The sequence below is a fragment of the Boleophthalmus pectinirostris genome, unplaced genomic scaffold (genome assembly GCF_026225935.1).
Source record: "Boleophthalmus pectinirostris isolate CB_2022bp ecotype Guang Dong unplaced genomic scaffold, ASM2622593v1 HiC_scaffold_14, whole genome shotgun sequence".
In the NCBI taxonomy this organism is placed as follows: Eukaryota; Metazoa; Chordata; class Actinopteri; order Gobiiformes; family Gobiidae; genus Boleophthalmus; species Boleophthalmus pectinirostris.
Genome location: NW_026571047.1, coordinates 23,696,359 through 23,721,736, shown reverse-complemented (window position 1 = coordinate 23,721,736; position 25,378 = coordinate 23,696,359). Strand labels below are relative to the sequence as shown.

The 25,378-nt window shown below is 39.9% G+C and overlaps 1 protein-coding gene across 1 annotated transcript in view; it reads right to left on the bottom strand.

Annotated features, from left to right (window-relative positions):
- vclb (vinculin b) overlaps nt 1–25,378 on the bottom strand; it is a 73,287-nt gene that overhangs the window by 28,379 nt on the left and 19,530 nt on the right. The window contains exons 2-6 of the mRNA XM_055150158.1: nt 8,431–8,501; nt 4,801–4,951; nt 1,828–1,936; nt 1,509–1,631; nt 1,275–1,435 (exon numbers count right to left, since the gene is read on the bottom strand). Of these exons, the coding sequence (XP_055006133.1) occupies nt 1,275–1,435; nt 1,509–1,631; nt 1,828–1,936; nt 4,801–4,951; nt 8,431–8,501 (615 nt within the window). The remainder of the gene's footprint in view (nt 1–1,274; nt 1,436–1,508; nt 1,632–1,827; nt 1,937–4,800; nt 4,952–8,430; nt 8,502–25,378) is intronic.

Below are 25,378 nucleotides of genomic sequence, written 5' to 3'. Positions count from 1 at the left end.
AAGGGAAGAAAGAAATGAAACAGCTGAAAAAGTGAAGGAAAATAAAATAACAGAGCTAAAAAGGTCAGTTTCATCAGGAGGTAGTAGGGGAAGGCTAAAGGAGGGTTTAAACATGCAGCTATTGTCAATGAAATTTAGGAAACCATTTTACAAACAGTTACACCTAGGCCTGTCATGATAACAAAATTTGAAGTGTGATATATCGCTGAAGGAAACAGACAATTAAACAATAATAATTCATGTCAGGATTATCCCAAAACACCAATTATAAATGTACAATATTGTAAAAAAAACATAAGCTAAAATATTAAAATAAGATAATTATTTATGCTACTAAAATAATATATTTTAGTACTTTATTTCTAGCAAAAAATCTTAACTATTCAGCCCTTTATGACTCAAATCTTATGGTATTATATGAAAAAAACAAAAAGTCCCCAACTAGTGCAAAGAAAAAAGCATCAAGAAAGATTCCATTTCTCATTTATAGAACGATAAGTTATTAGGAATGTAACAATACCCGAAATATCGTGATATCGTATCGTCAAAGTTCTCACAATAATATCGTGGACCATCACACTATATCGAATTACAAGACTTTTTGCTTAAATGAATAGTTATGGTGCAGCAATAGCTTAAAAAAAGACAAAGGAAACTACATAGACCATGATCCTTTGCTCCATTTCAGTGCAGACTACATAAAGAAATAACAGTTCTAAGCACTTTTAAGTCATAGTTTTTTAAATAAAATCTTGTCAAGGTATTTTAAGAGGAAAAAGTAGCATATTTGAATCCACAAAATATCGCAATAAATATCGTACTGTGAGATGTATATAGTGAAAATATTGTACTGAGAGATTTGGATATTGTTACATCCCTAATCTTGAGCTTTCCCTCGATATCGTAATAAAAATCGTATAGTGAAGTTCATATTGTGACGATATCGTATCATGAGACTTGGATATCGTTACATCCCTAATTTTAGTACTTAATTTCTAGCTCAAAATCTGTATTTATTCAGCTCGTTATGGCTCAAATCTTACAGTAGTACAGGGAAAAACAAAAAGTCCCCAACTATGCAAGGAAAAAAGTATCAAAAAAAAAAACATCTCTCAAAAATTCCATCTCTCATTTATAGAATGATAAGTTATACAGTAGTTATTGTGACAGGCCTAGATATACCAGTAATTCTTTTTGTTTATATTATTGCTACGTAAATACAGCTTAATGCTTAAATTAATCTAAATACCAAAGTAAGGGTGTGTTTAGTGCACCTTGTTGGCCCAGGCATCCTCGTCCCAGGAGGTGAGCTGGAGCACTCTGATGATCTCGTTTATCTCGGCGCTCATTTTCTCAAAGGTGAAGTTTCTGTTCTTCTCCGCCTCCTCCACTCCATGGCTCCCAGAGGTCTTCGTCGTCACAAAGATTTTAATACCTAAGAGTTTAAATCCTATTAGCGACCTGAGCTCCAGTGTTTTGGCCGTGTTTTGAGCATACGTGTTTCAGACCTGAGATGAGGATGGGCAGCAGCTCTTTGACTGTGTTCATGGAGTTTATGAGCATCACTCTGTGCTCCTGGTGAGTCAGCTCCTGCTGCCGCTCGTCAATCATCTTCGCCATCTTCGTCATCCCTGAAAACAGAAAACAAGCTCTTTATGTATGGAGAATTAGATCAGGACAGCAAAGACTCCATCTGCCAAACTGTCAGACAAGAAAACACCTGCTGGAAGGGATAAGACAGTGAACAGTAAAAGTCTGAGTAGTTCTAACACCTGAACTTTCTTTTGTACACTGTGGAATCCAATTATGTAACTTTGCATAACTCACCAGGTCCTAGGTTCTTTGTGTATGTGATGAGGTCGTTTATTGTCTCCACCACTTCAGCCACTGTCAGGTACTCCAGGATCCCTTTGCACACCCGGATTATTTTACGAACCTGCCACAAACACATCATATTTAAGCTTCAGGTTTTCCCTTTTTTGGGTCATTCTGGTTTACATATGCATAGGCAGCCCCTGTGTCATTTCCTGTCTTACAGTAACAGTAATTTTATAGTGAGGCTGTTTTGCATAAATGAAGATACAATGTGATGATGGGCTGTGTGAACAAACGCAAAGAGATTTTTATTGCATCTTAAGGCTGGGCAACTGATCAAAATTGAATTGAGATCAAGATTTAGTCATTTCTAATCATCAAAGATCAGCTTGGGTCTTTTTAATCAAGAGGTCTACAGTCAAACCTCTGTCAGTAGTAGGGCTGGGTATCATTAAGAAGTTGCCGATATGATACATACTTTGATATATAGGCCATGATACGATACGTTTTTCGATACCGTGCACCTTTGATTCAGTATAATTCGATACGATATATTTCAAATCAATACAGTTCATTGAAAAAAAGGTTTAATGATGGCTGTGATACTAAAAGTCTGCTAAGTCCTCTACGTTTGCAAAATTAATATGAAACACCCTGATTTTACTCATCAAAAACCGTGAAAATGTCAACACGATTGTAGCTCTTAGACAAAATAATTTAGTAAAATATACCTAAAAATACTCGGCGATATATGGATACAGCACCCCACGATATTGATACTGTATCATCAAATTAAACTATACGATATATTGATATTTCAATATTTTTGGACATTCCTAGTCAAAAGCATGTGGTTTGAAAACTTGACTATTTTTTGTTTTAAATGGTAAAGATTAGGGATGTAACAAAAACTGAAATATTGTGATATTGTATTGTCAAAAGTCACACAATAATACCATCAGCTGTCACAGTGTACTGAATTACAAGTCACTCTGCTTAAATGCAGGTTTTATAATAGCAACAGCTTATAAATATCAGGAACTACATATCCCATGATTCATTTCAGCGCAAACAACATGAAGAAATATGTTTTTTACTTGAATTCTTGGGATTATGACAGAAATAATTCACCCCAAAATCTTGTCAAGGTATTTTAAAAGCAGAAAAGCGTCCCATCTATGATTATATTAGCCTCTCCAAAATATCGCAATAAATATCGTTCCGTGAGATGCATATCGTGATAATATCGTACTGAGAGATTTGGATATCGTTACATCCGTAGTAATGATTAAACATCTTTCTCATTTATGTTCAGGAAATTAATATATTTGTTTGTTTGTTTATAATTTGAAAAATAAAATAAAATTGAAAAAAGAGACTCAGATCGAACAATATAAGAAACAATTGTGATTAGAGTCTTTTGTCATAATATTTAGCCCTAATTGCGCGTAGTCTATATGTAGTATCTTCTTGTATCTTGTGAGAACCGTGAGTCCTCCCTCTTTGGCACAGACTGCTGGTTCATCAGATGCTGCACATTGAAATACAGAGATGACCCTCCTCTGGCCGCTGTGGGAGAAGAACGCGCTTCTGGTGATGGATGACTGCAGCTGACGAATGCAAAAACCTCATAGACATCGGTGGCCATTTTGATTGACCCTTCACCTGAATGTATGCGCACGCAGCTCCTGTAGTGACACATACTGAATCACTGTATTCGCCGCTCCAGCTGTGACTCCAGCAGAGGCGACGGCGAAGGTGTGATTAAGGGTGGTTTTGTTGGAGGTTTACCAATGAGGTGATTTTAAGGTGATGTAATCGGTAAAATATTTCAGCTGTGATGGCACGTTCAGTACGATTATGGAGAGATGGAGACAGACACAAAGAGACAGAAAGAGACAAAGAGATATAGAGACAGACAGAGAGTGAGAAAAAAGGGAGCCACAGAGAGAGAGAGAGAAGAATGAGATAGACAGACAGAGAGAGAAAGAAAGAGAGGCAAAGACAGAGAAAGAGAGAGATAAAGAGACAAAAAGAGACAGACTGACAGCGAGAGAAGAGTGAGAAAGAGACAGACAGACAGACAGATAGAGAGAAAGAAGAGTGAGACAGAGACAGAGAGAGAGAAGAGTGAGACAGAGAGAGAAAGACAGAGAGCGAAGAGTGAGACAGATAGAGACGGACAGAGAGAGAAGAGTGAGAAAGAGAGAGAGAAGACAGAGAGAAAGAGACAAAAAGAGACAGAGAGAGAGAGAGAGAAGACTGAGATAGAGACAGAGAGAGACAGACAGACAGAGAGAGAGACAGACAGAGAGAGAGAAGAGTGAGTGAGATAGAGATAGACAAAGAGAAAGAGAGCCAGAGAAAGAGAGACAGAGAGAGACAGAGAGAGACACAGATACAGACAGAGAGAGAAGAGTGAGATAAAGACAGACAGACACAGAAAGAGAGAGAAACAGAGCCAGAGAGATAGAGAAAGAGAGAGACAAAGAGAGACAAAGAAAAGTGAGATAGAGACAGACAGACAGAGACCGAGAGACAGAGGCCAAGAGACAGACAGACAGAGAAAAAACGAGGACTTATTTGCAAAGAAAAACTGGTCAAAGTTAGTTCTAATATAAATTTTTTTTTCTTTTTTCTATGATACGATGTATTGATCAAATAATCTATGTTGGGATCAATATAGTATCCAGTTGATTTTAAAAGGACTATTATAGACTATTATGAGCTGCACCATAGACTGTATAAAGAAGCGGGCTAAGTGAATGTGACAGCACCCACAGCTTTCGCCTCCAGTCAAATGAAGCTCACGAGGTTAGCAAGTATAGGAGCGAATTTGGAGCTAGTTCCATATTAGGAATAGGAATTTATTTATGGACAAAACAAGCGAAATAAAGCTGGTTAATACAAACATTTTAAGACCATAATGACGTTCGCTACAGCGGTTACAGAGAGAGGGATGACAGTTTTTCACTGTGTACACACCTCTGCCTCGTCAAAGGTGAGGAGCAGGTCAGAGGTCCCAGAGAGGATCCCCCTGGAGCCGTCGATGAGGTAATCTCGAGCGGGGACAGAGTAAGGGTCGGCTTTGAGCATGGACGCCGCCTGGACCAGCTTTGTGCATGCATTCTCCACTCTGAAAAAAATAACAGAGAAATATACAATTTTTTGGATAAAGGAAACGTTTTAGAATCAACTTTGGAGAAAAACTGACACAAATGAGTTAAGAGGTGCATTATGCAACTTTTTTAGGAGTGTCAGCCAAAAACCTGTTTGTCTCCATGGAGATGTTTTTGCTTTGCCTGGAATTTTCCACAATATAGCTTTAAACCCATCTTAAACTAACTAAATTTAGTAGCGCTACACAACTTCCAAAATACATTTATACTCTTCAAACAGACTGGTGGCAAGGTGGGTTCAGTGTCTTGCTCAATGACACAACTGCAGAACACTGTGCACTGATGGGAGCAATGAACTCTACAAACTGACCTACTTCTGCCAATTACAATGAGAAAGACGACATAAAAATGTAAAAAATCCAGTTCTACTACAGAATATTTGCCTTAGGATAAACAGTGCGCTACCTTGGCTACATGGGAATTAAATCAGACATTTTCTCACAGGATCCAAAGCCAAGAGTGAAACGGGAGTCAAATTCTCATCCCCTCCTACACTCAAATGATAACTTATATCATCTAACTGCTATTTAATATAGAGTTAGATTTAGATTCTTTATTGAACCGTATTGAATCGATTTAAAATATATAGTATTGATTCAAAAGTCCACTGTATCAAGATATGTATCGTCTCGTGACCTATGTATCGAGGTATTGACAACTTCTTAATGATACCCAGTCCTAGATCCTACAGTATGAGAATAATAAAAGAAATAAATGCAAGATACGTTTACTGTCCTTAACAGCTTAAAACTGACCATCCCTCCATCAGAAAAGTTACATATTGCACCTTGAAATCGTAGAACACATTAACATTTATCAAATAACTTTCTAGTAAATTCCTAAAATTTGTCTTTTCACTGTCAGATTGCAAACGTTTTGACGCGGTTTACTCATGATTAGGGATGAGTGTCATTAAGAAGTTGCCGATGCGATATATACGTCGATACATAAGCCACAATACGATACATATCTCAATACAGTGCACTTTCAATTCGGTTCAAAATAAAGGCTTGACTCATGTTGGTGACTAGGGATGGGCATGATTAATCGATTAATCGATAATTGATCATTAAGAATTTCATTGATTACGTTCATTTTAATCGACAAACCGAATGTAGGTTGCTGTGCGTAGCGTGACCAAACAGGGGTCCGTACATGTAGCTCTCTGCACTCAGAAGGAGCGAGCAGACACAAACATTCAGTCAGCCTGCAACGTACCAAAGCAAAAATGCGTATTTAACAATGACTTGTACAAGAAAATGCACACTTTCCGTTGCGTTCGAGACAAGTGTGAGGCCACGTGCACAGTGTACAAAGCAGGAACATGTGTTTCGGTGTCCAGTGGGAAAAAGCTTTGCCAGGTGAGAGTCGCGCAATGTCGATGACGAGTCCCCACCTCTGACAAACGCAAATATGGTCACACTAACCTGTATTCCATTGAGTCATGTCTTTTAATCTGACAGAAATTGACCGCATCAGCGCACAAGAGCTGTCATTTTATTTTCGCTTAGTTTATGCAAATTAGCGATGCGGTTTTAAGTTTCGTTTCTGTGAGAGTTGCGCAAAACTGAATTAAACACATTATAATGTCAAACGGATTGATGTGGCTCTAGAGTCGTTACGGTTTATATGTCGTAAAGTTGAATTTATTTATGCAGATTAGTAGTGCGGATAGTAATAATAATGATGATCATTTTAATATAAAATGTTAATGTTAATGATTAATCGATAATCGATCGTTAATTCTTCCGACGATCGATTAAGAAAATTTCTTCGAATGCCCATCCCTAGTGGTGACACTAAAAGTCTTTGTTAAACCACTTCTTGTGCAAAATGAATATGAAACACACCCATATTAATCATTAAAAGAGTGAAAATGTCAAGTGTGTTGTGTAAACAAGTTTCCTTCCTCTAAACAAACAAAACTGTAGCGCTCTAACAAAATAATTGAGTACAATATACCAAAAAATACTCTTGCCAATATATCGATGCAGCAGCCCATGGTATCGATACTGTATTATCACATTAAGCGATACGATATTTTGATATTTTTGCACACCCCTACTCTTAATAGCATCAAAAAACTATTACTATTTGAGGTTGAGATTTCAGATCCAATACCTCACAAAAATGATCACACTTCACATCAGAGAGCTTCCATTTTCAAACTTTTAAAATTAATACATCAACTACAGAGACCTAAAAAGGCAATCTGTGTTTTGTTTCATTCACACAGATCTTCTCTCAAACAGAAAACACTCTGTTCCAAGTTGTGATGTCGTGTGGTAATACAGAAAGTGTTCCATTGTGTTTTTAAAGTAAAAAATCATTGGGATATTCTCAGCCCTGGAATTGCTACTGAACTAAAAGGTAGAGTTGTTGACTTGAAAACTACCACTACATGACATCACAAGGTGGAACAGAGCATTTTGAGCTTTGGAGATGTAGACAGACTAATAATAAATGTTTACTCAAACACAAGTGAATGAAAGTTTTGAGGAGGAAACGGCATTATAACATAACTTAAAGCTCACAAGAGTCACTTTTGCGTAATGTAGGGTTTTAAGGGACTAGTACTACCAAAATCAATTCTAAGTAAAAAATCTCGCCCTCTGCTTTATGTAGTGAGTGCTAGGGTGACAGTGAATAGTGTCCTTCAGTGAACAGTGCACAGGCCCCTCTCTATATTTAGACATGGCTGCATTCCTGTTCCTGTGCTGATAGATGACGACAGGGTGACGATGTGGCTCTGAAGCACCAAATGTGTTGAGCTCTGTGACCTTTGACCCCCTCCCTCTCTTCATCTCCGACCCTGATTACAGTAAATGAAAGGGAAGCGGGGGAGTGTGTGTAGCGCAGACTGAAGTATACAGACAGTGGTTGAGAACGGTGAGTAATTTAAAAGGTGCGTTGTGTAACTTTTCAAGCAGAGGGCCCGTCAAAAAGCAGGGTGTTCCCTTAGAGATACGGTGAGAAGCTGTTCCAGATGCCTCCTGGGCGCCTCTCTCGGGAGGTGTTCCGGGCATGTCCCATCGGGAGGAGGCCCCAGGAAAGACCCAGGACATGCTGGAGCAACTATGTGTCCCGGCTGGCCTGGGAACGCCTCGAGGTCCCCCTAGAGGAGCTGGAGGACGTGTCTGGGGGTGAATGAAGTCTGGGAGTCTCCTCTTAGTTCCTGCTGTCCCCACAACCCCAGACCCGAATAAGTGGATGGATGTGACACCACGCCACACTGCCCAAATTAAAAGCAGGTGTTTCTGTCTGCAGGGGAAGAGTTTGAAGAGCGTTTCGTGTCTGTTTAGACCAATCACACTGTTTCTTATGTCCCCAAACTGGAGAACTTTCTTTATCAGTTCTCCAGGTACTGACCAGTTAAAAAAAAAAAATCAGACACCAACTTTAAACAGATAAACAGATGGAGATAGGCAGAACTTACTTGATAAAAGCAGGAGGCATGTCCCTTTTCATAATCTGGTCATCTGTGGTCTGTACGGTCTCCTTCCCCACCTGGAAAAGAAGATAAAAATATTTGATTTTAATATGATCATTGTACGTGACTGCTATTACAGATGTTTGAAGGAGTGTCAGGATCTGTTTCGGTAAGTTCAAAGCTCACCATAACATTTGAAGCTTGTCGCCATCAGGAAAATATGGCCCTATCCTGCAATGACCTCATCTAATCTTGGAAGCTAAGCAAGGCTGGGTCTGGCTAGTACATAGTTAGCTGACCTCTGGGAATACCACTGGCAAAAACTGTCAGTGAGTCATTTGGCAAGACACTTCACCCACTTTGCCTAGGATGAATGTGGTGTGTAATTGGTCAGAAGGGCCAATGCTGCAGATTGGCAGCCTCACTTTAATCAGTCTACCACAGGGCAGCTCTGGCTACAGTAGTTACTTTTGTCTCATTTCAATGGAGATCTTTGAAAAGTTTTGACAATTAAATATGATATAAAGTCAGTTCATTCGTGTAAAATGTTCAATGTTCATGTGCACCAATAAATCAACACTGCACTGATTTTCTGGGGAGGTTTTAAAACGGCTCTATAACTTATTTTCTGTTAAGATCAGCAGCCCCGTACAAAATAATACAACCTGAATAGGGCTGGGTATCATTAAGAAGTTGCCGATACGATACATACTTCTATACATAGGCCACGATACGATACATATCTCGATACAGTGCACTTTTGATTTGATATGATACATTTCAAATCGATTTGATACGGTTCAATAAAAAATAAAAGCTAAATCATGGCTGTGATACTAAAAGTCTTTCATATTCACGTTGCACAAGAAGTGATTTAACAAACACAAACATTTTAATCATCAAAACAGTGAAAATGTCAAATGTGTCACATAAATGAGTTTTCTTCCAATAAACAAGCAAAACTGTCACACTGTAACAAAATAATTTAGTAAATTATACAAAAAGAATACTCTAGGTGATATATCGATGCAGCAGCCCACGATATCGATACTGTATCATCATATTAAACGATATGATATATTAATATTTTGATATCTTTGCACACCCCTAAACCTGAATTGACGATGGCTGCACCCATGGCAAAAGTTTAAATAATGTGCAACTAGTATGGAGTGAATAAATGCCACGAAAATGCTTTATACTTCTGGATATTTTAACATTTTTATTATTATTATTATGAAAGAACTGCAGTGAATTCAACTCTGCAATTATAATGTCTTTCCTTCTCTCAGTGTGATGAAGCATTTTTCAATCTGGTGCTTCACTTCTGCATTTTTCATAACATGTCAGCAATAGGGGATGTAACAATAACCAAAATATCGTGATATCCTATTGAGGACTATCACAATATATCGAATTACAAGTCTCTTTGCTTAAATTAAGAGTTATGGTGCAGCAATAGCTGAAAAAAAAAACATCAGAGGGAACTACATAGACCATGATCCTTTGCTCCATTTCAGTGTAGACTACAAGAAGAAATAACAGTTCTAAGCACTTTTAAGTCTTAGTTCTTTGGATTAAGTCTTGTCAAGGCATTTTAAAAGGAAAAAGTAGCATATTCACAGTTTTGATCGCAGCCTCCACAAAATATCTCAATAAATATCGTACCATGAGATGTATATTGTGAAAATATCGTACAGAGAGATTTGGATATTGTTACATCCCTGTCGTGAGCCTCTCCACCATATCGTGAGCTTTCCCATGATATCACAATAAATACCGAAATACTGTGACGTTCATACCGTGACACTATCGTATCGTGAGACTTGGATATCGTTACACCCCTAGTCAACAATAATTTTAGATAGGGACCAATTTAAAAGTAATAATCTACAAGCTCAGTACCAGAAAACTGTAACACAGAAGCAGAAGCACTCCCTCTAAAAACCCGATATCTCTCAATGCTACAAACTGTGCTAAGTGTCTGGATATGCAGACAGTGACGGGGGAGGAGCAGGGGGGAGAGGAGGGAGACCCCACTGTGACTCATCCATCACTCAAAAGGATTTGTATCACTCAACAGCTCCAGCTATTTTCAAATGAGTTTAATCTAACCTCCCCCAGAGCTCCGGAGACGACAGCCAAATGGGCCCCAACTATTCTAATAGATCAGGCCCATTACCGTGATGTAAGGAAGTAAACAGTAGGATCAGATCAAATATGGCCGGAGATGGAGTGGATAAGTTTTAATGGACTTAAGTTACACAAAATGGATACTTGTGAGCTGTTTAAGTCGTGTTATAATGCTGTTATGTTATCAAAAACATACCAGGAGGTGTGTTTTGTTTCATTCACACATGTTTGAGTAATCCTGGTTTATTAGTCTGTCTCTTAGTACATCTCCAAATGCTCTGTTCCACCTTGTGATGTCATGAAGCGGTAGTTTTCAAATTAACAGCGACATTTTAGCTTTTGTTCAGCGGAGCTCGGCAATTCCACATCTGAAATCATCCAAATGATTTTAGTGAGAGCCTACAGAGTTTAAAAACACAGTGGGGGCGCTGCTTGTATTACCACGTGACATCACAAGGTGGAACAGGGTGTTTCTGTTTGAGAGAAGAACGGAGCCTAAATATATCATTGTTAAACTCCAGGTACATTTTTGATGAGGAAACAACATAACATAAATTAGAAAATAGCATAATACGGGCCCTTTTATGGGTGATCCAATGAAATCGGTGTATCATTTGTTTGTTCGTTTTTCAAAGTAAAACCAAAAATAAGAAAACGAAAAAAACAACAATTTTCTTCATTATTTGTCTCTAAAACCAAAGTGCAAAAACAGATAATGATTAGTTTTTTCAATTTTCGATTTTGTGTTTAAATGAATAACGAAAAAAAATGGATAACAATAATGTTTTAGCCCTGGTTTAGTTCTGGTTCAGTCCTGGTTTAGTCCTGGTTCAGTCCGTATGCAGCGCAAAAGTCTGGCATCACAGTTTAAATCCCAGAAATGGTTGTTATCCTTTTTTTCCGTTATTCATTTAAACACAAAATCAAAAACTGAAAAAAATTAATCATTATCTGTTTTTTCATTTTGGTTTTGGAGACAAATAATGAAGAAAGTAGTTGTTTTTTCATTTTCTTATTTTTGGTTTTATTTTGAAAAATGAATGAACGAATGACACACAGATTCAATAAGATCTTGGGTGAATTATCAGAGCTATTCATTATGTCCTACAAGTTCTTACAAGTTCAAAGATGTAGAGATGAAACATTATATTAGAATTCTACATCGAGGCGTGGCTCAATTGTAGAGCTCCAACACATCCGCTCTCCAAACTAGAAGGAAAATCAACAGCTACAGCAACTACAAAAACTAGACTAATGCCATGTTAAAATTTCAAATACGATTTCAATGCTTTAAAGGAAAAGGCTTGATACTTGATTAGAGATAGACATAGGCTATTTTATCCCTACAAGATGCCCAAATATGCATCAGTAATGTAAGTACAAAGCTTAATTTGAACACTTTTGTCCAAAGATGGTACTGCAAAACAGCCCTTTTATCAAATTTGTAGTAAAACACAGTTGTGGATGAGTTTGTCCTATATTCAGATTAGTTTATCTGTCATCATTTGCTCTGGATTCTCAACAATTTGCATCAGCAGTGGTCATGAAAAAAACTATGTGATGATACCGGTCTTTAACCCCACAATCACAATTACAAAAATATTCAGTTTTTAATGCAATAGAATGCAGTTTTACACATATCTACACAATAGCGAATGGAAACCCAACCAAAGTCCAACAGGACCCTTCAGAACCTGATGGGTTTGGATGTGTTCAGACAAATATTTATAACTTCTGTTCAGGCTCGGGTCAGACTCTGAGACATCAGCACGTCAGCTATTTCCTGTCTACAGTAAAACCACTCGATTTGAGACTCTTAAGTGTTCAAAATATCAGAGCTCTGCACTTCTAGTTTAGATACAGGTCCAAACTGTGTTGTTATTATTATTTGTGAAATGTGGGGCAATACTTCAGATATGTGATTTTTAAAGCATAAAGACTGATGATAAAGTCATCACAGGAAGTAGAGTCATTATTGCTTCACCCCGTGAAACTACTCTGCTTTTTACTTTTAATGCTTCAAACTGGATTAATAGTGTTGTTTTGCGGACTGGATTTCATTATTTGTGGAGGACAATTTCTATGGATAACATGGATGAGAAGCTTTACTTTAAATTTACCACTTTATGAGAGGTGAATAATAAAATCTTCTAATTATTTTAAATTTTTTGTATTTTGCGTCTCTGTGTCCGTTAGAGGCCACACAAACAATTTCCTATGTGTGCCATTTTTATTGTGTCGGGTTCGGTCGGGTTCGGACAGGTTCGGACACAAATATCTTCATGCCTACCGCGCTCGGGTTGGATTTGATCATGGATCTGTCGGCCTGATCTACACCCTGCTACACAACAGTGGTAGTTCTTTTATAGTTCTAGATACACATACAGTACAATACCAAATAAAAATGGCAAAGGAGAAATTCAATTAGTCAACTGGACAAACATTTAGGTCAAAAATTTAGGTCATTTTCGACTTAAATAAACATTTGTCCAGTTGACTAATTGAATTTCTCCTTTGCCACGGATTTGGCCCGGACGACTGAGGGATTCTACAACCAAATAAAAACACCTGCAAGTATCAGTACTTCAAATCAAATCCGTATCTAGTTTTGATCTGCTCCTGATATGAATTTGCATGTTTTTTGTGACTACCCTACATCAGTCAAAGCCTATTTCCAAAGTTCTCCAATGCACTGCTCGCTGAGTTGGCAGGTTGAAGTTTCCTTTGAACTTGACTTTTCATTTCCAAAACCCACAGACGTCAAAACACTGACTGGAGCAAATTCGTTGTAACCTATTTCCAAAATTCTGAGCTAAATCTTCTCTGGAGCTGTGAGACGAATGCATTAGGTCTATCACCACAACTTTCCTCCTCTGGGAGCCTGGTCTTTAATCATCGTGAGTCATTCGTTCAGTCCGACTGTGTGTCGTTGGTCAGGGCAGCTGCAGCGGGGGGTGGACTCATATAAAGAGCAGCTGAAATGCCAAAGTGACTCACCTCTTCCTCCTCTCTCAAACTTCTTTCGCTATATCTTTCTATCTTTTTTTTCTCTCCTTCCTCTCCTCTCTCTATCTCCTCATTCTCCTTTCTCCCTTACTCTTTTTCTCTCTATCTCTGCCTCCCTTTCTTTCTTGTCTCCCTCTATCCCCCCGTTTTTCCCCATGATCCCTTTCTCCCCCTCTCTCTTTTATCTCTCTGTCCTTTATCTCTGATTCTTCCTCCTTCTACCCCTCTCACTCTCCCCCTTTCTCCCATGCCTCTTCCATTTCTTTTTTCTATCTCTTTCCTCTCCTCTCTCTCTCCTCATTCTCCTCTCTCTTTATCTCACCCTCTCTTTGTCCTCTCTCCCTCCCTCTTTCCTGTCTCCCTCTATCCCCCCTTTTTTCCCATGATCCCTTTCTCCCCCTCTCTCTTTTATCTCTCTCTCTCCCTTATCTCTGATTCTCTCTTCCTCCTTTTACCCCTCTCACTCTCCCTTTCTCCCATGCCTCTCTCCCACTCCTTTATCTCTATCTTTCTTTTTTCCTTTCTCTCTTTCCTCTTCTCTCTCTCAGTTTCTCTCTCCCTTTCACTCTCTCGTTATCTCTCTCCCTCCCTTTCGGTCCTCTCTCCCTCCCTCTCTCTCTCCTGTCTCCTTCTATCCCCTTTTCCCATGATCCCTTTCTCCCCCTCTCTCTTTTATCTCTGATTCTCTCTTCCTCCTTCTACACCTCTTTCTCCCCCTTTCTCCCATGCCTCTCTTCCACTTCTCATTTTCTTTCTCTCTTTCTCTCTTCTCATTCTCCTCTCTTTATCTCTCCTTCCCTCCTTCACTCTTCTCTCCCCCTTTTCCCCATGATCCCGTTCTCTTTTATTTCACTCTCTTCCTACTTCTACCCCTCTCTCTCCCTTCCTCCCATGCCTCTCTCCCACTCCTTTATCACTATCTTTCTATCTTTTTTCTTTCTATATTCTTCTTTTTCTTTCTATCTTTTCTTGTTATCTCTCCTTCTATCCCCTTTTCCAATGAACCCTTTCTCTCCCTTTCTTATCTCTTCCTCCTCCTCCCTCCTACCCCTGTCTCTCTGTCTCCCTTTCTCCCATGCTTCTCTCCCACTTCGTTCTCTCGCTTTCTATCTTTTTTCTTCTTTCCTCTCCCCTCTCTCTCCCTCCCTATCTCTGTTTCTCTCTCACTTTCGCTCTCTCTCTTCCCTTTCTCCCCCATTTTTCCCATGATCCTTTTCTCCCTCTCTCTTATCTCACCCTATCCCTTCTCTCTCTCTGTTATTCTCTCTTCCTCACTCGCTCCCCTTTCTCCCATGTCTCTGTCCCCTTTTCTTCTCTCTCTCCACACACACCCCTCTCTCCCCCTCTCCCTTCCTCCATCCATTTCTCTCTCTCTCCAGTCCCCCCTTCCTCACCCATCCCATCTTTCTCCGTTATCTCTCCCCCATCTCACTCCTCCACCTCTCCTCTTTCTCTCTCACATCTTCCCTCCCTTCTTCCCCCTCTCCCACAGCGATGACCTCATTCTCTTTCGGGACAGATCCGACGGAGCACATGCGTTCAAACCGGGACACCGTTTTACAGCCAGGAAGTCACAGGTTATTTTTACTTCTTTATGAGACGCTTCCATTGGCAACAAACGCACTAATCTCTTCCACAAATGTCCACCATTGTGCTTCAGCTTCAGCCAATAAAACTACACTCATTATTGTCTGGTTTGTTTTAATGTGCACTGGCAATTTTATGGACTTTGAATGAGTAAAAGACTTGCGTTTAACTCTTGGGGCTTGCAAACAAAATGACTGGATGTCTCTGCCCGCTCTTGAACCCCATTTCACTCTGCTTATTGTTCAGTCAAATGTTAAAATATGCCAAGGCAAAAGCTGTTTTTTTAAATGGTTAAAATGGATAAGTCTAGACCAAAACTTGTCAAATTATCCAGAATGTTGTGCAAGAGATCTACACAGTGGAAAAGGTTTCATTTTTACTGAAAGTGCAGCTGGACTAACTTTACAAAATGTGGTCTAAATGGACAGAGTATGTAAAGCCGGTGAGATCATTTCATATTTGCAATGATTTGTTAAAGGTTGTATAGAGGATTTTCCAAGGAACGAGAAATCCAGCGACTGTTTGTCCTTTTTCAAATGTTGCGCATGCAGCTCCCTACGTAGAAACGCCTTCTCCCGCCTCCTCTTTACGCCAGAAACAGGTTTGTTTACAGCCGGTGCGCTGCACATGACCTGTAAACAACTAACTACAGTGTTGGTTAGGCAAGGCGGAGAAGTGAGGAGCGGGGGGAGCGGGTGTGCGGACATTTCGTTCGCGGACGAGAAGTGAGGAGCAGGGAGAAGACCGGAGCAGGGAGAGAAGAGAGGAGAGGAGAGAGGAGAGGGGAGTGGTGCGCGGAGATTCCGTGCCTGGAGAAGTGAGGAGCAGGGGAAGAGCGGAGCAGGAGAGAGAGAGGAGAGAGGAGAGGGAGCGGTGCGCGGAGATTCCGTGCCTGGAGAAGTGAGGAGCAGGGGGAAGAGCGGAACGGGCAGCGGGGACAGGAGCAGGAAAGGGGTGCAGAGAAGGTTGCGCGGAGATTCCGTGCGAATGAACTAGCTACAACACGCAGCAGCAAGCGGACTCTTTCTTTGCCTTGAAAATTACATTTTCAGACATAGGATATCGCTTTCGTGTCCTGAAAAACGTTTGTCTAGCTCTTGGAAATAAAGTACGTTTTCATAATAAGCAGAAGTGACCTGTCCAGGAGTAATTTGGCGACCAATGTGTCAGTCTTTAGACCCTGCGTCTGCTTCAGTCGCGCCATCGCTGGAATGAATCTTCAAGAATCACCTTAGTTAGGCTTCGCTGCTTTTCCCCTTGTCTTCTTCTTTCAGCGACCTAAAAAACTGACTTTCTTTTGCGGCTAACTGCTCCTGGATTCTTGTCTGCCATTGCAACAAACTTTGTGCTAACTGCGAGGAAGATATAGGTCAAAAAAAGCCGCTAAGAACTGTTGCGTTGGTGGAGTAAACAGCGTCTGTGCGTCTTGCGTCTGTGGACTGCGTGACAGGCGTAAACCACGTACCGGCGGCGTGCAGGCAAGTCAGTTACGCTAGAAACGTAGGGAGATTGATTGACAGCCTGTCAGCTAACAGATAACGAGGCAGTGTCGTTATCTATTGGCAAATGTTTAGCCCCACCACGTCCAGAGTTGATGAATTTTTATTCTCTTTTTTTTGGTCATCATCAGGGGTCTCAAACTCAAATTACCTGGGGGCCACATTAGATAAAGTCTGAGTGAGGCTGGGCCGCATTGAGTATCGATAAATAGCGGCTGCACGGGAAAAGAGGAGAGAGAAAGAACAACACGCAACATACTTTCTTAATCTTTAATAACAGTTCAGAACATGAAAATGTATTCAGAACGTAAGTTTAAACTGATACGTCTACTCTTCTTCTTTTGCCTACTTCTTGCTGGTTGAAACCTGACTACGCTTCATCTTGTACAGCTGAGATGTTTGACTTGCAGGAGGAAGCAGATCCTCAGGATAGATTGAAGATGCTCATCAGTGAGCCTTGACCTGTATGGTGCTTTCACACACATAGTATTTGGTGCGCACCAAACGAACCAGAAGTGGTTAGTTCGGTTCGTTTGCGTTGGTGTAAAAGCGTCAATCGGACTCTGACCCGGACCAACTCAAGTGGACCGAAACCTCAAAAAAGAGGTGGTCTCGGTTCGCTTGAATCCGCACCAAAGTTGGTCATTTGGTGCGTGTGTTCTTCTGGTGTGAACGCGAACCCGGGTCCAAACCACAGACAGCAGGTCCAAAGGAACTATTCTAGATGCATCATGGGAGAAACGCGTCTCCTGCCTGAAGTGACGCTGTACGACTCCAGCGCAGTAACAGGTTGTTTTCCAGACGCAGCCGCGATTCATTTTCGAATTATTTTACCAACAATGGCCAAAACAGAGAATGAAACACACAAAGATCAGAGCAAGAACCAACGTGTGGCTCCAGAGTGAGTCAAAGTTGGGGGTGTGTACTTCTGTTCAGGACCTGCACAGAGATGACCCGATGTTCCCCGTGATCATGTAGGAACCAGCATTTGTTATTTTAGGCTTTAATTAATCAAATAATTTTATGGCAATAGGCAATCGCCCATTCAATTGATTCACCTTTAAAAATGTCCTGCTTTTAGCCTAGTGTGAGAAATACAGTCGGACTAGATCCAAACCGGGGTCCCGAACCAGCGGGAGCAGCTCCGGTTCTGTCCGGGCTCAGATGACGTGGAGCGGGGAGTGAAAAGCGCTTTTCCGGGAAGAACCAAATGCGCGGAGGACGGACACCAACTAAACTGGATTCACGTTCTGTCCGGATGCTTTGCACCACCTCGGAACCAGCCGCGGTTCTTGAGCGCGGAGGACAGGAGCAGCACAGACCTGTAGGTGTAGTCCACAGAACATTCTCACTTTCCCCGCACGGAACACGGAACCAGCGCGCAGACGGCGGAACGTACCCGCTCAGACCCAGTCATTGCGCACTGGTTTTGCTCGCCACCGTCTGGAACCAGCACATGGAGGATGGAGCCTCCGGACCATCTGACCAACGCTTGTAGGACGACAGAAAACCAAGGACCAGACTCCAGCCCCGTCCTGAGGAGCTGCGCGCTACGCTGAACGCTGTTGGCTGCTGCTGTTACCCGAACTCTGGGCTGATGCGGTGAGTTTGTACAAAGTTCTACGTTGCTGTTTTATGAGTTCATGGTGATGAGATGAGGACGGCTCCTGGTATTAACAGGGAACATCAGTATTAGTTACTGGAGATATCACTGTTCTACCGGGATACAGAGGCTCGTTAATCGGACCAGTTTTGGTTCGTTTGCCGGTGTGAAAGCATCACACTGGAGTGTATCTGCTTCTCGTATGTCAAACATGGATGGAAGATGCTTGTTTTTGCCTCGTACTTTTTGCCAACATGTCGCCAAGCCTCTGGACTAGATCAGTGCAGTTTTGTGGTGCTTGCATATTGATGGGACAGCTGTGTTTGCCGCTGAGTGCGCGTGGATTTCGGTGACGCACAGGTGGAGTTTGGTCATCGAGTTGCCAGCAAATTACGCACCGAGTGTTGAACAGGTAAACAGACTGTCAAAGTCTTTTTATTTCTTATTAGCCCCTCCAATAAAGGTCCCACACTTATGAACAGGAGGATTCTGTCAGCGCCTCCTCTGCTCTGATACTGTGGTTGTGGGAGCATAAAGTGAAGTGCACACGTGTACCACCATGTGTGGTTTGTTTTGGTTCTTCGGTGACGCCGTACGTGCACGTGTATGTGCACGTGTACTTGTATTAACAGATCCACTTAGACTCGTTGCTTCACAACTGCTGTAAATTGGGTTTTGGGATGTAAACTGCGTTAATAATCTGTTGTTGTGAATCTGCATGCACCGATTGCAGCTTCATCTGTCAGTGCGGCCCGCGGTCGGGGGGTGGGATTGTGCTACATCTACCACGGGCCACACTGACATTATTCTTTGGAATCAAGTGGAGGGCCGCAAAAAATCCTTCTGCGGGCCGCAGTTGGCCCCCGGGCCGCGAGTCTGAGACCCCTGGTCATCATAATTACAAGGCTACTGCATCTCTATAATGCTATCATTGACAACTTGAAACAAAAAAACAAAAACAAAAAAAATCCTCCATACAACCTTTAATTTGTGAAAGAGGTTCCCTGGCTCCCCAACCTGTTCTGAGTTTGTATATGTTTAAAAAAAAAAGCAAAAGCAAGAACATATGATTTCACTAATTCATAAAATTACTTCATTATCAAAAATACTCTATAAAGCAACAATGAAGACCATATATTAGGGTTGGGGGGTGTCCAAATTTTGATACAGTTAAATCTTCTCAGGGTTTTACCGGGGTATACTGTATTACCATATTACCAAAATGTTTTAGTACGACTTTGGTAAAATACGAAGCCGCACCAGTATACGGTCTAAAAGTTTCACATGAACCATCTCCAACGCGACACACGCACAGAACAGACTCATCAGCAGCAGCACATCCTCTGTCGCAGAAAGAACACTCATATTCCACTGAGTTGAGTCCTTTAGTCTGACAAAAGCTGAACCACATCAGCACACAAGGAGCAAGCTGTTTTTTATCAGCGCTTTATAGTTTATGCAAATGAGCCATGTGATTTTAAGTTTCATTTCTGTAAACAAATGTAAAACAAATGTGCACCTGAAGCCAAAATGCTGCCAAACTTGCTTGCGGCCGGAGTTGCTGTCTTGAGCGTCACGTGACAACGGAACAAAAATAATCGAACGTCATCTCCCCACACAGTTAAAAGAAACATTATAGACACTATTAGTTTTAAATCGTGATAGTATTAAACTGAAAATACAACCACACATTCATTTGTGCTGACCAAACTAATTTATGTATCAATAAATTACAATATATATTAGGTCGTTATGCACTGCTGATTTTTTTAATGACTCTAATGAAACTGATACCGTTGCTACTTTTTGAAACCGTAATACCGTATTACCGCCCAACCATATATGGCAGTGGATTTTGCCAACCTGTAGTGGACCACTGGATCATATGATATAATACAATATAAAAAGATTAATTACCCCATAACGGTTGTCTAGTATGAGAAAGTACAGATACAGAGTTTCATATATAGTAACTCTTATACAGGAGATTCATTCTTAACAAGTTGCGTCATGGGGGCATTGAAATAAGACAGAGTACAGACCCTGTCCTCACTCTCCTCAGCAGACCACAAGAACTGACCGGACTGAGGCAGAAAATAAGGGTCAGAGGTCAAACCAGGGCTAAAACTAAAGCTTAAGAGTCTAAAAGGAGTAGATGCCAGTCTCTAACATTCCACTATTAATAACAACCAACTAAAACTGTCCATCAGGCAAAACACAATAGGTCAGTCCAGTGCAAGAAAACAGGTTAAAAATATAATTAAAGATCTGTACTCTCACTAAATCTACGAAATACTGACTAACTATATTGACTGTGCAACATCTATCCAAGAAGAGTATTGTGTTGTCCAAAATTAACATGTCTTTGCCTAAATATAATCCCTTCCACCTGTTTGAATGGTCACACACTGCATCATAAAACCAACACAAAAGCTCCACTTCACATGAGAAAATTCAACCTCAAACTAGTTCACTTCTATTGTGGTTGTGGCTTTGTTAAGACAGAACCCGCGTTTGTTCATGTCAAGACACGAAGCACAACCGAAGAAGTAAAAGTGCTGCTTAGTCATGTGCCTCCCAAAGCACCATGGGAAATTACAGTAGAGCTGTGTGTCCAGTTCACCCCATGCAGTCACATTGTTTGAAGTACAGAAAGTACAAGTAAAAATAGCCTCATGTCTTGCCTCGGTGTTGGTTGTTGTCAAGCAGTGTCCAACACCACAAGTGACAATGAGAACTTCAGGTACAGATGTGAGAAATTAAAAGTCCTAGATTACACAAAATTGACTCTTGTGAGCTTTAAGTCATGTTAAAATGTTGTTACCTCATCAAAAACAAACCTGGAGTTGTGTTTTGTTTCATTCACACATGTTTGAGTAATCCTGGTTTATTAGTCTGTCTATATCCAAAGCTCAAAATGCTCTGGTCCACCTTGCACCTTTGACCTTTAATTGGCAGTAATAGGGCTAAAATTATCCAAATGATTTTAATGAAGGTGTATGGAGTTTAAAAACACACTGGAACACTTTCTGTATTATCACATGACATCACTACGTGGAAATTAGCGTTTTCTTGAACTTTACTGATCCACAAAGGAAATTATTTGGACACAGTAGCTCACACATCAGAATATAATATAATAACAAGAGAGTAAAAAATATAAATGGTAATAATAAAAATTCCAAACAAAGCAATAACGTCTCCACGGAGAAAAGCATTTGACAGACCCTCCACCACAAAAGTTACACGATGCACCTTGAAAAGAACTATATTTAGCCCGGGTTGCCAGTGCCTTAACCTGCATGAGGACAAGTTCTCTCAGTTTATGGACAGGTCATGCCTCGTCATGCCTCATGTGAAAGCTCAGAACCTTAAGAATTCAGACAGACATGTAATTTGATTAGGGATGGTACAATAACCAAAATATCGCGATATCGTATCGTCAGAGCTCTCACAATAATATCGTGGACCATCACAATATATCGAATTACAAGTCTCTTTGTTTAAATGAATTGTTAGGGTGATTTTAATGTCTTTCTTATTCTGTAAAGCACTTTAAATTACTTTGTGTGTGAACTGTGCTATACAAATAAACTTGCATTGACTTGCCATGGTGGAGCAATAGCTAAAAAACACAGGGAACTACATAGACCATGATCCTTTGGTGCTGTCAGTACAGTTGAAGAAATAGCTGTTATTAAGCACTTTTAATTCTTCATATTATAATAGTGCCAAAGGCTTTTCAACGATTTTCCAAGGCTTTTAAAAGGAAAAGTTTTGTAAACCTCTACAAAATATCGCAATAAATATCAAACCGTGTGATGCATGTCGTGAAAATATCGTATAGAGGGAGTTGGATATCGTTACATCCCTAAATTTGATATATTGTGATGGCGTACGGTGTTATTGTGAGACTTTTGATGATACGATCACCATATTTAAGTTTAATAATATCATACGTCTACCAACTACTGCTACTGCTACTACTACTACTACTACTGCCGCTGCTACTGCTACTGCTACTACTGCCCCTGCTACTGCTACTGCTACTACTACTTACTACTACCACCTACTGCTGCTGCTACTACTACTGCTACTACTACCAACTACCACTACTACTACTACTACCAACTACCACTACTACTACTACTACTACTACAATTTCTAACTACTAGCACTAGTACCACTACCACCACTACTACCACTGCCACTACTACTACTACCACTACTAATAAAAATAATAATATAAAACATATGCAAATAACACAAATTTAAAAATACTTAAGTGATATTCAAATTGTCAAGAAACGAGTGTTATTTTTTTTATTTTTTTTACTAGTAACAGGAACTATACTGATGTAATGTTGTGTGTGTCTGAGCAAAGGGTTCTTCCATTCTTGCTTCCCTCACTGTTTTTGCTTTTAGTTTCTATCAGCCATTGTCTTGAACAGAAGCTTGTTTCTCAAAGCCGGTGACGTAAATGTAGTTTGCCAAGTTTGTAAACATGAACTGCAACAGAGGAACCGTCCTGTTTCGAGACTCCTTTATCCAAGCCATAACCCAAACCACAAACACAACTTCCTCTCCCAGAAATAGACTGAGACATGCAGCTCAAAACACAATACTACATTTCTAACCGAACACATATTTAGTGGCATGTAACGATCCAGATGTATTTGTACTGTGTTAACCAAAACTACTTCAAGTCACAGCATGAAAAATCAAGCGTAAATTTTGTTGATTTAAAACAGTTGGATGGTCTGATACCTTTTTGTCACCATGGAGATAAGGCCAAAATACAAAAAGTCAGATCTTTGAAGAGGCTCACTCAAGAATAAGAATGCAAGTTTTTTATTCAACATTGTATTTTTGAGCAATACTGTAATTAAAAAAAAAAAAAACACAAGTTAAATTTACAGCAAAAATACAGAAATATCGATATATTGTATTGCTTAATGTGATGACATAGTATCGATATCATGGGCTACTGTATCGATATATCACCAAGAGTATTTTTAAATTTTTTTTTGGTATATTTTACTAAATTATTTTGTTACAGTTTTACAGTTTTGTTGTTTGTTTAGGGCAGGGGTGTCAAACTCAAATTCACAGAGGCCAAAATTAAAAACTGGGACTAAGTTGTGGGCCAAACTAAATATTTATAAAAAAAAAATTCTAAATCATCTGCTTGTTTACTTTTCTTTTGAGCTATGTAATGTTAAACCTTTTCTTATTAAAATAAATGTTTAATAATAGTTTTGCTTAAACATTGAATCCAGAACAAGTAGAATATAAAAGAATAACAAAATTTGAAATAAATAATGTCTCTGTTTCGATAATTAAAATGGGTGTATCATATGAAGTGGTTTAATAGATTTTTAGTATCACTCCCATGATATATCGATTTTTTTCATTGAACCGTATCGAATCGGAAGATCACGGTATTGAGATGTTTATTGTATCGTTGCTTATGTATCGAGGTATATATCGTATCGGCAACACGGTGGAATCTTAAATCTCCAGCACAGGCCGATATTTTGTTTTGGTCGACCTGCTTCCTAAAAATACACACAAATACTAAATACAAAGTGGACGCAGCACAAAACATGACTACACATCTCTGTTAACGGTCTGTTGTAAAAAAAAACCTAAAAAAAAACTTGGTCTAAATATATCGGCAGATCTTACCAATCATTGTTTGCTTTGGATTCGTAACAATAGGTGATGAAAAAATCCACACTGGTCGATCTCTATCTCTTATATCTATCTCTCACGTGTTTCTCTCCACTGTGATATTGCCTGAAATGTTCCAAGGCACAGCATTACACTTATCTATCTCTACGGAGACAGCAGTTGACAGCACAGGGCCAAGTTATTTGTCAGATGTGTGGAGAGGCGAGCCCACTCACAGTAAGAATGCAAGATTTTAGGTCAACAAAACCCATGTTATTGAGTAAATGCAAGACGGTCTAAAACATTACAGACAAAACAACAACATTTCCACGGAAACCCTCCACCGGAAAAGTTACACAATGCACCTTTAAGCCACACGTTTAAAAAAAATATGCGAATATCTGTACAGTTGTTCAGCCCTGGTTAATATGACTGCTTCAATTGCCATGGCAACGGTCCTAACTTTTTATCATTGTGAAAAACGCATGAGTAGTGTCGTGAAGTGGAAAGAGTGAGGAAACGCACGACTCTGTGAAGTGGTGATAAAGTGGCAGCTCATTCAGGAACAGGCTGCCCTTTGTCCGCTTGAATCCATCGAGTTTGCAATGAAAGAAAAGCCCAGTGTGAGAAAAACTACAGGGCCCAAACTCACCGCCCGCCTTTCGCTTGTCCAGCAGACCCCCTCGATGAGCCGCCATCGTCATGGAGACCGATGAGAGCCGCAGATGTAATGTACTGGCACTGTTGTCAGGTCTGCGGAGTCAAGAATCAACTCTGTCCATTGTTCACTTTCTGTTTAAGCGCTCTTTGAAGTCGTGATACAGGATATTTGAATTGCACCAAGCTTTTAAAATAAGTTGTATTATTAGGTCTGTCACTATAATTGCTATATTGATTTACTGTTCAATATACAAATGCCATACTGTGGAACATTTCAGGCAATATTTCCATGGAGAGAACAGACCCTCCACCAGAAAGGTCGCATAGGGCACCTTTAATGTAACTGGAAAGACAAAGCATATTTTCAATTGACAGACAAAAATGAGAAAAACTAAATTATAGCTGAAGAACCAATGCAAGAAAACACAAATGTTCAAATAATAATAAAAAAAATACTGTCAACGTAAGTAAAGGTAGTTACTTTAATAAAAAAATAGTACAGTTCCTTTAAAAAGTTACTCAAGAAAATGTAAATATTGTATGCAGTTTGTACTTTTTCATACAATATTTGAAAGATATACTGAACTAGAGAGGAATACTAAGCAATCTTTTATCTATAGGAACAGATCTTCATATCTGTTTGTCCTTGGCAATGCCCTCAGTCTGGATTGTGTGGGCCATTGTCATCTCTGATCTTTGAGTCCTTCAATTGAGGAAATGGGTCACAAATCACCTCGCCATCTGCTTCCTTTATAAAATAATTCTGACAACAGCCTCGTGTCCATAGACCTCA